At 53.4% G+C, this 16,337-nt stretch overlaps 3 protein-coding genes across 3 annotated transcripts; 2 read left to right on the top strand and 1 right to left on the bottom strand.

Moving 5' to 3' along the window:
* Window positions 1-3,422: 3,422 nt before the first annotated feature.
* Window positions 3,423-6,841, top strand: SPBR_04059 (pab1-binding protein; the record flags this gene model as incomplete). The annotated part of the gene is made up of 3 exons (XM_040762343.1): window positions 3,423-3,489; window positions 3,575-6,490; window positions 6,582-6,841. 3 exons carry the CDS (start codon window positions 3,423-3,425, stop codon window positions 6,839-6,841), a joined length of 3,243 nt encoding a protein of 1,080 aa, XP_040621530.1.
* A 1,746-nt stretch (window positions 6,842-8,587) lies between these two features.
* On the top strand, window positions 8,588-9,472 carry SPBR_04382 (uncharacterized protein; the record flags this gene model as incomplete). Its single annotated transcript, XM_040762665.1, has 2 exons — window positions 8,588-8,607; window positions 8,878-9,472. 2 exons carry the CDS (start codon window positions 8,588-8,590, stop codon window positions 9,470-9,472), a joined length of 615 nt encoding a protein of 204 aa, XP_040621529.1.
* A 385-nt stretch (window positions 9,473-9,857) lies between these two features.
* SPBR_04192 (uncharacterized protein) lies at window positions 9,858-11,543 on the bottom strand (the record flags this gene model as incomplete). The annotated part of the gene is made up of 1 exon (XM_040762475.1): window positions 9,858-11,543. The coding sequence occupies one exon, from the start codon at window positions 11,541-11,543 to the stop codon at window positions 9,858-9,860; it is 1,686 nt and encodes a 561-aa protein (XP_040621528.1).
* Between the last annotated feature and the right edge of the window lie 4,794 nt (window positions 11,544-16,337).

Genomic DNA, 16,337 nt, shown 5'->3' with positions numbered 1-16,337 from the left:
TTTGGCACAAAACGAATAATATGGCCCGATCCTTCTCACACGCGACAAGTCGCTGCTCTGAGATTCCGGCTCTCAACAGCTCAGCTCAATGTGGCTGGTCCCTGAATCCTGGCACACGCGGCAGTATGGATGGTTCCCCGTTCTGTGCTAGTTCCCGCGGCCGGCGCCTGATCCGCCTTGCCCGTCTTCGCCCTTTGCCTATTGTGGCTGTCAGCGAGCATCTGCACCAAACGGCAGTTTCGTGACTTGGGATGAAGTGACGCGTCAGTTCGTTTGGAAGGTCTCCTCGGGCGTGTTTGATCGAGAACGGCCGCCTTCGACAGAAGGAGTAGTCTGCGAGAAATACGCGTTTTGGTGGCACCGCCCGTCAATCCCAACCGCACAGATCGACCGGATGTTTCACCGAAGCTGCGGATACGAATACCAGAGAACACTTCTCGGAACAAACTCAAACAAGTGGACCCAGGCAGCCTTTGCGCCCAGCGAGCGCGCCCTGTCGCGTTGAGGCTCACCAACACGCCCACTAGCTGCAAGCACTTTCAGGGCGAATGCCAGGGGGGCTTTGGCGTCTGTGTGTGCTGGCCTTTTCTTCGACCGTTTGGTGATTTTGACATGGGTTTGCGGCGGGTACATCGCAGCCCTGCAATTTCCTCAACGACAGAGTGGGATCGCCAGACACAACATATACCTGAGGCTCAACAGGCAGCAGCACAATGAGAGACCGGTGCGCAGCAAAGTCCTGTGTCCATGTTTTGAATAGGTGCTGGCGAGGCTGTCCGTGGCGAAATGAATATGCCACTGGTAGGCGGAGGACGGGAGACGGGAGGCGGGACACGGAAGGTGGAAGGCCACAAGCGTGAACAGCCACAGCTTTTCGGGCATGACCGACATGGAGTGAATGTGCACAAACATTATGTGCCTATCGAAAAGCGATGCCGTAGCTATTTGGTACGAGGCGAGTAAAGTGCAAAACCAATGCACTCCTACGGCTTGTGCCAGATCTTGGATAGGCACTTCTTTCCTCATCCAGGCTTTTGTCGTCGTGTCTGGTTACTGTATAGCTCCTTCCAGATTGGTGGGAAACTCACGGTCGCTCCTCTCGAATCTGGATTTCCTGCTAATTGCTGCCGTGCCCCAGATAAACGACAACCACACAGCTCTTGCCCTGCCGGAGGACCCCGAATTCTGCTTCTCCGCGTTTTGATCGCACCTTCCAACCCAAAATACCACGCGGGACGACGAACAAAGGGAGGCAAGAGGGACAACGGTCCTCCGTACGTCGTATAGAAATTCCATCTCCGTACACTGTTGATTGACTTGTACCTGCATTGCCTCGCACGCTGTACTTTTCCTTCACTTCTTTGTGTGCACAGCCCGTTGGGCTCCAACCCTTATTTTGACCATCTTGTACCGGGTTTCAGTGGTCTTGGATAGCTCTTCACACAAGCAGACCTCAACCGACCGACTAACCGTTCGACGAGCCCCGCGTTTTGCAAGTGACTGCCTTTTGTCTTGCTCTTTCCCTGTTGATGCGTTACTACTAACAGCAGGAACAACCGAGAAGCGAGTGTAGATGCAGGGAAGTAGCGAAAAAACAAGGGCCTACAAAATGAGGCCCGGCGAAATTGGAATCGGGAAAGAGCCAGATGGAGAAACAACGATCCGTGGCCCGCGCCAATTCCCAGGACAACGGTTGGTCGCACCTGCGTTTGCGTTCGTTCGAAGCGAATAGCTTCCCAGCGGGCAGGTACAGGTCTTTCCGTTGTAGGCTTTTTAGTGCACTTTCCTCGTTTTCAATGCTGGTTGCACCGTCTATCTGGACTGTAGCGCATTTCGTATGTTGAATGGTGATGCTCGTCCTCCCCGTCCCGTTGCTCTGCTTGTTGTTCGAAAGCCCCACTTTTTCCCTTGGTGAGACACGAGACTCTCTTTCCCGTTTGGCTCCCAAAAAGTTTTTTGCACTTCTCTCTCCTTCCCATATTTTGCTCTTTCCTTCGCTGTGGACCCACCCTTAACACAACCCCAGTCGACTGCCCCTTCCTTTCTTTTACTGTTGTCCCTTGTGAGTCGTCAGGCGCCATCGCCCTCGTCGTTCTGTACCTCCCCCCTGTGTGCGCTGTGTGTCCACTCCAAACGGCTAGTTCTCCCTCCACCTTTTTTCTTTCCCTCTGTGTCGACAAAATAAAAATAAAATATAACGAAAACACACACTCCGCCTTGCCAGGACCTCATTTCTCACCACCTCCCCTTTTCCCTCCTCTTCCTCTTTTCCCTTTTCATCGCCGCGGTTTGTTTTGTTCTTACTTCTTTCCTCCTTCGGCTGCCTCTTCGCCGTCTTCTCCTTGTTCTCCAGCTCGACTGATTCGCCTCAGTGGCAGCAACTGCAGTTCGCAGCACGACATTAAAGCCCGAGCCTCCCGTTCTTTCTCGTCTTTTCCCTGGCCTCGACCTCTTCCTCCCTCCTCGTCTTCGCCCATCGTCGCCAAATCCGCTTTCTCGCCGTCGACTCCATCTATTCCTTGATCCCCTCGTTGCCATCGCTCTCCTGTCTCGGCGCATACGCTCCTCCCTCCCCTAGCGTCTATCCCGACGACGCTTTTCGGCCTCGACTTCCTGCATCTGGTCAAATCACGCCCCAGCCACACCTTGTCCGCCCCCCGTCGACATCTTTCGCATTTGTCTGCACCGGACAGCTCTGGACCCTCCAAAAGCGTACCGTGCGACTTTCCGTTCATTTACCCTTGTCGTCCTTGGCGCTAGATTCTTCTCTTTCGCGCATTGTTGCTTGCAGGGAAGCTTCTCGTCGGGTTTACCACCACGTGCTCTGGGTTTCGAACATGGACATATCCATCGAGACGCTCTCTTCGCCCGAATATTAAGCTAATTGCACCTGCTCTGACTTGGCGGAACCTGTTCATTGTTGCAATTGACACCCTTTCCTTCACGTCTTTCTCTCGATATCGTTCTCACCCGGAGATTTACTTTTGGTATTTCACCGGTGGTGCTCTTTTCTTTCGAGCTCCTTTCTTGCCGGCGACGGAATTCCTGATCACGGGGATCGATCCTGTCTCGGCTTTCCTCCCTGACTGTTTAGAGCACCCCATTGCTCTCGCGACCGGTTGGACTATACAGTTTCTCGAGAAACGACGCTTCTCTTTTCGTCACGACTCTGGGTTTGACTTGACTCATCTTCAGGTGAGAAAAGCTCTCTGCGACCAAGAGCCTCTTTGTTTGAGGTAATTATTTTGTTGTATTTTTATTTTCAGACCAGCCTAATCGCAACGGGCCATTGGGCACGAGTCCCCAGCAAAGGCTGACGACGTGCTTGTCTAGGTTTGATCAATCGCAGGGACCACTGTGTTCTGGTTCCACCGAAACGATCCGGAAATACAAACAGCAGCTACAAACGCGACTCGTCCAGCATGCCTCCCCAGCGCAAAGATGGCCCAGGAGGTGGCCCCAGTGGTGGACCCGTCAGAACACCCAATGGTGAGTACCTTTTGACTCCGTTCTTCTAGAGGGCGGTAGTGAATTTTCCCCTTCAATGACTAACCAGGTTCGCTGCTTTTATTAGGTTCGCGATCGGGATTTCGGACGGACACTGCCATCTCAAACAACCGCGCAGGGGCCGAACGCAACCTGACTCGGTGGGTTGCCGATAGCCCTGCAGCCCTAGATGGTGCCCTCGAGAGTTCCTCAAACTCAGGTGGAAAGTGGGACCAGTTTGCCGCGAACGAGCGCCTCTTTGGCCTGAAGACGGACTACAACGAGAACTACTACACAACGGCCATTGATCGCAGCCATCCCCAGTACTCGGAGCGCCTAGCCGTCGCAGAGCGTGCCGCCCGCGAAATCGAGGGATCGTCGGCAACTACTGCTCACGTGGCTGAAGAGCGTGTCATGGATTTTGTTGCCGGTGAAGGCCAAGGTGACGGTGATGAGGAAGACAAATACAGTGGTGTACGCAGACAGCAAGACTTCCCCCCTCTGGCGGCGTCTGCACGGGGAGAGGCCAAGTACACGCCTCCCGCACGTCGTGCCCCGACAGGCCACTCGACTGTGGTTGGCGCGCCAGTCGATCCGGCCATCATCTCATCGCAGATCAAGGGTGGCCCTTCGCGGAAGCAGCAGCAGCAGCAGCAGCAGCAGCCGCCGCCGCCAGTCGCCCCCAAGGGCGAAGAGAACAAAGCATCCACAGCTAATGCACCGCGTCCGGCACCCCCTGCCGTCGCGTTGCCGCAACAGTCAAAGACGCCCGAGCCGAAGGCTGCTGATAAGGTCGCCGACGGAAAGCAGCAGACTGCTTCCAAGGTCGCAGACAACACATCCGATCAGACCAAATCTGCAACGACCTCAAAGCCCAACAGCAAGCCGTCGACACCAGCAATTTCATCTGGAACTTCTTCGCTGCGTGCTACTGCGACACCGAATCGTACATCGCTTTCTCCTAGTGCCAAGGCTTCCGCGTTCGCGCCCTCGACTTCGGCTGTGAACAGCCCCGCGCCTCCCAACGTTGCTGACAATGTCGAGAGTGCTCTTTTGAAAGATTTCAAGGACTTTGCTTCGCAGCAGCGTCAGCACGCAGAGAAGGCTCGGCACAACAAGATCAAGGCCGATGCTCAGGTTAAGCTCCAAGAACTGAGAAGATTCGCAGATAGCTTCAAGTTGTCGACCCCCGTGCCTAACGATCTTATCTCCATTATTGCCAAGGATCCCGAGAAGCAACGCCAGATCCAGGAGAAGGCTCTACAGAACGCCGAACAACTTGCAAAGTCCAAGACAGAATCTGCTGATGGTCAGCGCGGTTCAGCTTCGTCTGCCGGTTCCTCCAAGGCCCCAGCCGCTCCCTCGAGCTCTGCAGCCTCTGCCGCGGCTTCGACAGCCTCTAACAATGCGTCGAACGCTACCACCAATACCTCAACCACGCCCAATCTCGTACCTCCGTCCGGCCCAGGTGCGGCTGCTGGCGGTGCTTCTGCTGCAGACAATGCTCGACCGCCTGTCAACAACAGTGGTCGCCCACAGGGTCCTCCTCACACTTCGCACAGCGTGTCAAACCGCCACCCCAACTCGCGGGGTGGATACATGCAGCAGAACTTCCGCCCGCAGTCGCAGCCCTACCGCGGCGATCGCTCCGGTCCGCAACATATGTCGCAAGGCCACAACACTGGCCACTTGGCCGAGCGGATTAGAAACTCTGAACAAAACCAGAACCGGTACAACAAGAACTTGAACAACCATGGCCCCTCTCACTTTGGCCATTCTGGGGATGCCCGCATGCCGCCCACTGGCCCTGCAAACCCAGCTGACAGCAACTATTCCCGCCGCTTAAGTGCGCAGCCTTCCGGAGCACATACACCCCAGAAGCTGAACCCTACTACGCACGAGTTCCGCCCGAGTCCTTTCGCTGCGTCGTTCAACCCGACTGGCCCTAGTGCGGGATCCAGCCCGCGTTCAACGATCAACCACATCACCACCGACCATTCAATCCCGATGTCTTCGACGGCGACATCAGTGCCGACCATCCCGTCTCCTCGGGTTCTTGGCACCGTCCTCATTCGCCGTAAGACTCAGAACGTAAGTGCGGACAAATGCGACATCTTGACCATGGTTCGGTCCATCAAGCCGCCGCCGGGACGTAACTGGGACGAGAATAATGGCCTACGCCCGTCATTTGACACTCCCCTTCTTTGGCGCCAGATTCAAGATGACGAGAAGCAGGACTCGACAATGCATCTCAAGTACACCGAGTACCTTGAGCGTGTTGCCTTTAGTGCAGCTTCCAGAGCGACACCCGTCCAAGGACACGTGGTACCACATAACATGTCTCAAATGCCGCACCAGCACCAGCTTCCGGCACACATGCAGCATCACGGCGGCCACATGGGCCCGCGCCCCAACCAACACATGCCACCGATGCCAATCCACGGTGGTGGCGGACCTCACGGGCACATCCCCCAAGTGTCGTTTAACGGGAGTGATGACCATCGGATGATGGCATCGAACTCGGCGCAGTCGTATGCTTCACCGCGCATGTCACAGACCCCGATGTACCCGCAGCATGCAACCCCACAGATGGGCTATAACCAGCCGGCTATGCCATTCATGCAGAACGGACCCCAGATGAACCAGTTCCGGAACTACTCGAACAACCCCCAAGGGTTCATGCCACCGCAGTCTGGACCGATGATGCCGATGATGCCCCCACAGCACTTCGTTGCTGTTCCGGGAGCTATGATGGGTGGTCAACAGCAGATGGGCATGTATCCTGGTGGCGCCCAGTTCATGGGACCTCCTGGCGCTGGCGGTGCTGGAGGTGCACCTCCACCGCATCAGATGGGCGCTTCCAACGGATATCCCAGCCCCGGGCGGCCTGTCGCGCCGATGATGGGACAACAAGGATCCCAACAGGGACAACCAATGTACGGACAGAGCCCCAACACACAGTACCAGCAACCTGCCTTTAACCCCCAACACCAGGGACAAGGTGGTAAGCTTTTTTGATTATTTGATTGTTGTCTTCCTTATCTCTCTTTCTGGGACGACACAAGGACGCAAAGATGCACTTGCTAACATGCCAGGAAAACCATCCACGCGAGGAGGATATAATAACCCCGGCGCACAGCATTATGGGAGCAGCCCTCAAGGTTTACACCAGCACGGGCCGCCACATCGCAACGGCAGCGGCCACTTTTCGAGCAAGAATTACCAAGGGCACAACATCCACAATAATTCTTACCATCACAATGGCGTGTCCCAACAGCAAGTCAATCATACCAATGGCCCACCGGCTGCGCATCAGAATCGCCCGACCGGCGACGTCCCGGAAGAAGCCAAATGAGGCGCGCCGCATCCAACCCAATGAGGCCTCTTTATTTTCTTTTTAAACTTATCTCGCCTCCATCTGGCGAGCTTTTTGGCTCTTTTGATGTTGGTACCGCATACTAGCTTCAACTAGATGGCCGCGTATCTCCTTGAGAACTTTTATGGATTTTTAGTCTCAGCACGCAGCAAGTCAGCGGGGCAGGACAACTTGTGTCGCTCCCTGTAGCATTGGACAGACGGCCATTGAACGACCACAAGCGAATTATCCGCGCCGTCGAAATTTTGGGCCGCTGGTTACCCTGACGTCGCCGCCGTCCGAAGCCTTGGAGGGCGGACTCTCAAGGACTTCCCAATGCGCCTGCTAAAATAACATGCAATACAGACAAGACGCCTCTTCTGCGCTGTTATCGACACAAGAATATTTTGGCCGGCGTCGCTGAGTTACTATTGAAAGTCACATTATACTGTCCAACCGCCTGGACATATTGGCATTTGCGAACTGCAGCTTCTGTACTTCGCAGTCATTTCAGCCAATGCTGCTGGCATTGCCCAGGATGCCCTTTCACAGCCATTCGGCACACGTTTTTTTATCCAGTTGGAGAGGCGGTTATTGAAAGCTTGTAAGAAGGAGATGCTGAAAACATCGAAAAGTGGGAAACATGATTCCATCTGTTGCCTGCCCAAAAACACTAAGAAAATGCAAATCACAAAAACAGGAGGTAGGAATGCGGAATAGGGGCGATTCGAAACGATGGGCAGGACCAAGTACAGGTGCTACGGCGGTTCAAAAGCGGGAGTCCGGTACGAGAATGAAGGGAGGGATGTGGGTGGGATTCTCGGCGCCAGGCTTGCGTGTCGTCGGAGTGGTATATGCAGTTGAGCGGCTTTGGGTCTATACGGAATGTCTTTATTGACTTTCGTTGAGGGGGTTCTGCTGTTCCTTGATGACTAGAGGAGTCAAGGAGAAAGGAAAGAAAAGAGATTAAGCGGACAAACCCGACTATGAAGAAAAGTATGATATGGAGATGACGGTAAACGACATGCTTAACTTGTCATTACTTGTTCTCTCTCCATATCTAAATTTAACCACTCATATATTTATAAGAGTCGACAGCTGGCCGCCGTTTCTGCTTGCCAGCCCTCTTGATGTCTGTCGCTTAGTTCCCTCGAAGCCTAGTTGCAGCTAAGCAGAAATGGAATGGACACAAGCCACGTGGGGATCGTCGATGTCGCTCTTCGCCTTGGGGATGGCTAAAAGTAGTCAAGCTCAACTTGGCTTTGTGCCTGTGAGCTGCCGTTGTTGAAGTGCTGCGATTATCCTCATTCGACGAGCACATCTATTGCATCCAAAGTCGTGTCTATCATGCGGGGTACTTAAAACAAACTTGACACCTGGTTGCAAGAAAAAACAAGTTGAGTAAACCAGCAGACCCTCCCGTTCGTGGGATTCTTTTGCTTACCCCTCATGCATTGTACTGGACGACGTCATTCCACACTGTGGTACAGCGAAGTGGACTTGTATCCTGTTTGGTGATGCAAGGAAAAATTGTCCCATCATTAATTAGTGAGGTCATGACATCCGCCCTCCCCAGGTTTTGTTTCGTGTCGATCTGTGCCTGGTAACGAGGCAACCTACCTTGTGCGTTGCCCGAAGTTCTGTTGTTGAAAAGACAGCATCGTCATTAGCCAGCCTCGTGCCAAAACAAGTCACGTATAATTGGTGTAAACGCGTCTGCTACGTCAGAATAATCTATCAGTCCACATGATAGTGACGACTTTGGCGTGTGCTTTGCTTCCTACTTTTTTGCCGAAAATGATATAAGAGACAAACATTGACGACTTATTTTTGTTTTTCTCAGATGCCAAATATCTTTCCACTTAGTTTAATTCTTTGGATACAGTCCTAGTTCACCACATCTTGCCAAACCCCAGAAACTCCAAAACTCAAACATCAAACAAAACCAAACATCCCGTACAATGTAAGTTCGCTAAAAAGACAGAAAGACCTTTTCCTGTATAGGACAGAGTGGTTCACTCATCTAACTCATATAGGGGCCTCTTCAACCACAAAAGCCATCCCGACTCGGCCACTACCGACGCCCAACCCGTCGAGACGTCACGCTTCAACACGCAGGATCCTTCGGTCCGCACCACCGGCAACCCGATGCACGTCGATATGAACAACAATGCGGCCGTTGCCAGCGGTGCCACGGGCTACAGCAACCGCGACAACAACATGACGCCCAACGACGCGAGCTTCACTGACACGCACCACAACAACGGCCCGACCCACGGCCACGGCGGCGACCACAACAACAACCATCATTCCAAGGCCGGGATGGGCTTGGGCGCTGCTGTTGGTGGCGTCGCTGGTGCGGCGGTAGGCAACCACATGCACGACCACCACCACAATCACAACGAGCATGGCCTGCACCATAACCGCGGCGGAACCATCCCCGGTGGTCCCGGCATGGACGCTGGCATGACCGGTGCTGGTGTCGGCGGAGCTGGAGTGGGCGCGGTGGACCCGACCACCATGATCGCTGAGGAGCACAACAACTTCCCCGGCACCAATCCGCATCCGGACCACTCGGCCCTCAGTGGCCGCGGTGAAGGCAGCGGACTGGCGTTCCCTGGTCGCGAGTAATCACGGCTAGGTTTGCTATCTTGAATGATGAGAAATGATTGTATGATATTGCGACATGCTTCAAGGAGAGATTCTGAAGTGGCGACGGCCAAATTCGGAGGCACTGTACGGATAGCTTCAATGGAAAATTTCAATGAGCAGTTATAATGAAATGCCGTTCAATATTGGAAACCAAAAGTGTAACCCGAGTTACATGGCCAAACGCTGACGAATAGGAACAATAAAGTGTGAGCTTGTCAACGTCGCTTGGACCTCCAACCGTAATAACGCCTCGCTAAATGTTGACTCGTTTTAGAGACCGATACAATGACATAATATAGCAGAAATCGTAAACGTAAAACAAACAAAACAACAGTGACACACAAAGAGTCGGGAAATGTCCACACTACGGCGCCACCGGTGAACTGATGTCGATTTCGACATCCGCAGCGGCCCGCGTCTGGCCAGCTACTGCGTTGATCGGCCCATAATGGCCGTGCATGTGCTCGGCCGCCTCTGAGACGACATCGAGTTTGGGTGCCTGGGTATGCTGTGGCTGGAATGGTTGTGGATGCTGTATTGGCTGATGATGCACCTGCTGGTAGATGTTGCTGCGGTCACGGCTGTGGCTCGGGGTATGACCGGGCGACTGACCGGGCGAATGAGCTGGCGTGTGACTTGGCGTGCCATTGTTGCTGTCGTCGCTCCAACTGCGCTGGTGACCCGACATGAGTGGTTGTTGCTGCTGCTGGTGCTGGTGCTGCTGAAGCTGTGTGCCGGCGCCAAAGTTACCCATGCCGCTGAGGGCGCTGATGTTGCTAAAAGGCCGCGCTCTCTGCGGTATTTGGCTCTGACTTTGGTAGTGAGACGCTGCACCCGCGTTTTCTTCGGGTGTATGCAAAACACTGGGCAGTTCTGGGATGAACCCGCCGTCCACGCCGAGTTCCGCCGGTTGTATGGGCGAGCCGACGACGACACTATCCCGCGCTGATCGTTCGCTTGCATCACTGATGATGCGTGGGCGGTGGTATTGCTGATGTTGCTGGCTCCATACTAATGCCGGCGGCAGCTGGCCCTGAGAGTCTATGCTTGTCCGCGGGTCTGAGCTCATTGAAAACCGACCGGGCCGGTTCTGCACGCGGCCTGGGATATCGAAATAGCCCGTGACAGGCTCCCTGTCAACGCCGGCATTCGGCGACGAAAAGTCTAGGCTGGCTTTTGGAAAACCTGTATTGTCCGGCATCGGCGGGGTCGACCCGGAAAGGGTGCTCAATCCGGGGGGCTGAATAAACGTCGAATTCCTGCCGCCATCTAAATGTGTCTCGGTCGCTTGGTTCTCCAGAAGATCATCGTACTCCATTTGATTTATCTCGGACGGCGTGGGAAGGTGGGCCGCCATTTTCTGCTTGGAGTTTCGTGTGCCACTCTCGCCGCTGCCGCTGGCACCACCAGCGTCGATTCCACCACCACTCAGATTGGGACCACCGCGCCGTCCACCCCGTCTGCCTGCTGAGCTAGAACCGCTGCCTCGTTCCGCCTTCTTCACGACCTTGGCGGTCTTGCGAAGGTTCCGGATAATAAAGAAGGTAGCCACCAGGACGACGAGCAAGAGGCCAGCAAGGCCACCGACCAAGCCGCCAATCTGAGCGCCTGTGAGGCCGGACGAAGAATTGTCCGTGGTTGTTGCATTGTCGGCGACAGCCACTTCTGATTCTTTTGCCTGTATAGCAGGAATGAATTTGGGTAGGAAGACGTTTGTATCGGTCGGGAGGCCGCTCGGGGCTGTTGGGATTTCGACCGTAGTCGAGGTGACGGTGGTGACAGCCGCCTTTCCATTTGCGTTGGTGGAAGTCGTGAAGGTAGCCGTGAATACAAATGTCGCCGGGGTCGTCGCATAGCACGCGTTTAATGCACAGCCCATGGTAGTCTCGCAACAGCCGAAATTGTATGATGCCGGGCAGAGGTAGTAGCCTGTTGGACATTGTTGGGTGTTGGATACGCCGGCCGGTGCCGTGCAATCGTTGACGCCGCAGATGTAGCCTGGCAGAACACGGGTTAGAATTCCTAGCCCATTCCGTAAAAGCTTGCGCATTGTTAACATACCGGAGGGGCAACAACCGCCCGCAGCCTCAATGCCACAGTTCATGTACCCAGCACGGCCGCATGCGGAGGCTGTCGAAGCTAGAGTCGTTTGCATACATGAGCTGACTTCGCAGGCATAGTCAGTAGGACAGCACCCGCCACTTAGTGATGCTGGGCAGAGCGAATAGCTTGTTGGACAAGTTGACGTCGCGGCGGCCCGTATTCGGAGCTGCAACTCCGTCGTAACGTGGATCTTTTCGACCCGGCGCACAACCTCAGTATCCCATAACTTCTCGACCACATTGGAAGCAGACGCTGCTGGCGCAAGATCGGTGACAAATAACCATAGGCCAAGCCATGCTGGCCAGGAGGTTCTCGACCTCGACATGGTTGCGAGGGACGGGACCGGTCTGAGGTACAAATCGTATTCTGTTTTTTCGGAACCCAGTTGTTTAAAAGGGAGCTTCCCTCGGTTGGTGATTGACTGAAATCATAGGTTACTGCCGGTGCACAAGCCCGCCGTTGCGAAGATAGGAAAGCGAAAAGCGCCTAGCTGGTACCAAGATCGTTTCTAGGTTGAGAGCTGCAATGCCCCGAGTTATAAGTGCAGACGAGAATCGAGCAGCGACAGTGAAACGTATGCGGCGAATGCGACGAATTTGATGAAAATGATCGAGACAATGGGGCAAGAAAAGGTAACAGGACCCCCAAACTGTTAAGAAGACAAGATGAGAAATGGGTCCCAAAGACTCAAAAAAAAAAAAAAAAAAAAAAAAAAAAAAACCAAAAAAAGAGCCGCAAAGTGGGTGATGGATGAGCCCGACCGCAGCAGAGAAGCCCACAGTAGTAGGGCAGAACAGCGTCCAAGATGCGTGCAAGATGTGTGGAAGTGTGTGGAAGGGAGCCAGAGGGAGTCTGAGAGAACGTGAAACGGTGCCGCAAAGCCACGTCTTTATTACGTACCGACGAATGCACCATCGGCAGCTGCAGCGCAAGGGAAAAGGGAATGGAAAAGAATTAGATGGCCAAGCATGTCCCGGAGACCCAGTCAAGAGGATGCGTGCTGGCAATGAAACGGAGACGAAGGATCTGGTCCGTTAAACTAGTAAGAAAAAAGAAGTGAGATATGTAGGAAGTCCCTGAAAAGAAACTCTATGAGGACCTGCCTTGTCCCTTGTCTCCACTGCCACTGCGGCTGGCTGGGAAAGAAGGGGGGGGGGGATGCGGCTGGCTTATGACTGAACGGGAAGGAGTGACCGTCAGCAAAAGGAGTTGGCCAAGGATACACTGTTGTGATGGTGGCTGAGGAAGGAGCGCACCGTTTTCGTTCCTTCTTCTTCTTGCGAGTCTGCAAGTCCGGTCGGCCTTCTTGTGCCAACGTCGCTCTTCCCTTTTGTTTCTTGTTTCCTCCCACACCTTCTGTTCGAAGTTGATCTCGAGTCGCGGCTGCCAAATTACTGGCCCCCGGGTGGGTTGTGGCTGGCCTTCCTTCCTCTCTCGGTTTTGCAATGCGGCCCACAGCAATGGAAGGAAGGTGCCATCCAGCGGGGATCACTTGCTTTTCTTTGAGTTCATAGGGCTGTCCCTATTTAGGCAGTATTGCCGGAGACCCTGGAGAGAAGTAGCGGGGGACTTGCGAATATTGTAATGAAGCTGTACGAAGTATGACGACGTGCGAGGACAGAGTAGTACTCCGTTAGAAATACGACAGATACGGCGAGAGACAGAGCCATTGAAGAACGCCTTGCCAGCACGAAAGAAGAGAAAGTGTTAGAGGAAGCAGAGGTGATCATGAATAAATAGTAGCTACAAACAGCGAACAAGACGAAGGCCGAACATAGCGTCCAGTAATTAAGCCATCGCATTTTCCTTACCTCCCTTTCTTTACCTATTCCGCCGCGAGTCAAAAGGGGGAGAGTCGGCGCAACTCGCGCATTTCTCAAAATGGTTTGTCGGGAAGGGTGTTCCAACAGGTGATGCGCCGAGCGCATCACAATGCCGATGGAGGCGGCAGCAACAGACATAAAACCGTGTGCAGCACCTACGAGCAACGCCCACAAGACTCGGTACAAGATGATACATAAGGTGGTATTTAAGGGACCAGTTGCAGCGACTCCATTCCCACTCAGCGACGTTGATTCGCCTCGACTTTTTTGCGAGAAAGAGACTACAGCCGCACAAGTTGCAACAAAGGTAAAGCGGAATGCAGATGACGGACACGGAGTACTCCGTACGAATAATACGGCGAGGCCTCAAAACCTGCTGCATTGGCAACCATTCGACACTAGCCTCCCTCTGTCCAGTATGGTGCGGCGGCTGCATCTGCGATTGGACGTCTGGCAGCGACCTTAATCCATCCTACAGAAGCCTAGGCATATTTTGTACACCTCCTGTATTTTTCCGCATTTTCTGCCCATCCTTTTTTCTGTTGTCCCCGCTTTGTATCCTCTACTCCTTGCTTTTCGTGAGGCTCTGTTGGTTTGCGATTCGTAGTCCTCCCGCGTCTCTTCCCTTCCGTTGCCCGGTGTACACGTCGACCGAGTTTGCCTTTGCCGGGCCGATGTCAACTATGAGAGCCCCCAAGGCAAGGCCGGGCATAGACCAAACTGACCACAGCTCGTCGCAAAAAGGCTAATCTGCATCTGCTCGGCTTCCATCACCTGTCTTGAGCCCATTGTTTTACCTTGCAGGCAAGGGAATCAGAAACGTCCAGAAGAACCCATGCTGCCTGTCGAATGGAGTTGCCTATGTGCCTGGACGTCGTAATACTTGTTTGTGTCAAAATTCCCTTGCCATACCACGGCCAATAGCGAGCCTCGGGGCGCTACGGCGCGGTCGGCAACGGGCGCTAGAACGGGCAAAGCCGAAGTTTGCGGGCTCGTGCGAGCTTTCTTGAGTTTTGTCAACAGCCACCAATACCCATTCCATGGTGATCGGCCATCGCATCGCTTCTGGATCCATTGCAATGCAGTGCCCGACTACCCGACATGTTGTCCAACGAAACACGCCCGTTTTAATTTTGGGAACTCGCTTATGACAAAAACGTGGGACAAGTAGTTGTCTTTTAGCCCTCTTGACCATGGCCAGTTCACGGGCCAGAAACACATCGGTCCTTCCCCAACCCTACCAACAGATGCTTTCATAAACAGGCCAAGTGCAAGGCAAACGCACCGAATGTAGGCATTGAAAGGCACCCAGGACGCGCCGTCACATTGACTAATTGCCATGGCCATATATTGACTTGGGAGGCCTTGTCTATTTCTATGTTCACAGTGTAATTTGCCACAAAATCTCTTGCACCTCGGCGAAACGGACACCTCGAGGTTACAATGTACGTATTTGCGTATTTGCGTCAAGAGAATGAGATCAGCCTGCAGAGACTGACGGGTGGCCATCACTTAAACGCCTGATAGCTTTGGATCGCTAAGGGGTTTGACATGATCGGAACAGGTGTGGAGATGCCCGGTGTCGTCCTTGTTCTTGAAATTGCAATTCTAAAAGCGAAAGATGCGTGGGGGCTTCTTATCAGTCTCACAACAGCACGTGTAAATACTTTACCAAAAAAATTGCTCGGCTGCTGATAAAACATGGCCTGTCAAATAACCTATGGGATCATCAATGAAGAATATGGTGAAAGTCTGTGCTGCGTTTTAATATTGATGATGGCCAAGAGGTTGTTTAGACAAATAGCCGGAGACAGCAAAAGCCGCTACCATTGTCTGACACGCCACGCCGAAGGTCGACTAGCTGGAGAAAAGATCTGAAAGATCACGTTCTCATGGCTATTGGTGAAAAGAAAGACTCGGATCACCAGGTATGTCATTGTCTGCCCCCACAATCTACCGAAACATACCACGGCCCATATCAGGTTTCATTTCAAAGTATGAAATGGCAAATATGTGGTCGAATCTCGACGTGGATGAGATACTGGGGGAAGCAGGTCCGTCAACACCACTCAACTTCCGACCGTCACGACACGGATAGAACCAATGCCATAAGGTGAATATGAAAATGACAAGTGCTTGGCGTAGGGTCATCGAAACACTGTATTTCGTAACAGAACTACGGTTCCATGCTCGGGCGATCATTTGTGGGCAGCCGTGAATCTGTATGCTGTTGGCGCGTGCAAACAGTTAAAGACACAGCCCGTGCCATATTTCTGAGATCTCACGGTGCTTGAGCGGGTGCGACATTTGTATGTACATAAGCAGATATGTTTTTTCCGAATATGTGCACAGTAATGACGTTGAAACTCCTCTCGCCGCACGTCGTATCCCAGAACACCGTTGCATTCTTTGCGTGCAACCGTTTTGGTTGATATGGAGTACGGCATGTTGAATCATCCGATAAATAGGCCGTGTAGAAGAAGTAAGATACAATGAGGCCCGGGCACCTTCGCTTGCAGCAGGTGGCTGCAGCATTCGGAAGGACAAATGCCGAGCTGGGCGGACAGAAGTGACAAAAGACGTATCACCAACTATGACATGGGGGGCTATGGTTCGAGCCGTAATGGCCAGGGTATTACCAAATTATAAAATGAGACGCTGCTTCTTGACATAAACCCTCTTTAGGTGTTGATGTCGCATCTCATTCGACGCTCGTTCGACGAGAACACACAAAAGAGCCGGGTGCCATGCTGTTCGTAGAGCACATATTTCGTCACACGCGGCACTGCATCAAAACGCCTGCTTTTGCATCTGGGTAAAGACAGCGGGTGCATGCTCCTGCTCTTTCACGGCGGTGTGCAATGCACACATAGTCCTGTCATATTTCTACCTGCTTCCCGCCATCTCAGGTCTTCTTA

This window comes from Sporothrix brasiliensis (genome assembly GCF_000820605.1).
Source record: "Sporothrix brasiliensis 5110 chromosome Unknown Cont16, whole genome shotgun sequence".
NCBI classification, from domain to species: domain Eukaryota; kingdom Fungi; phylum Ascomycota; class Sordariomycetes; order Ophiostomatales; family Ophiostomataceae; genus Sporothrix; species Sporothrix brasiliensis.
Note: the sequence above shows the minus strand (reverse complement) of the source record. Positions and strands in the feature narration are given on the sequence as shown.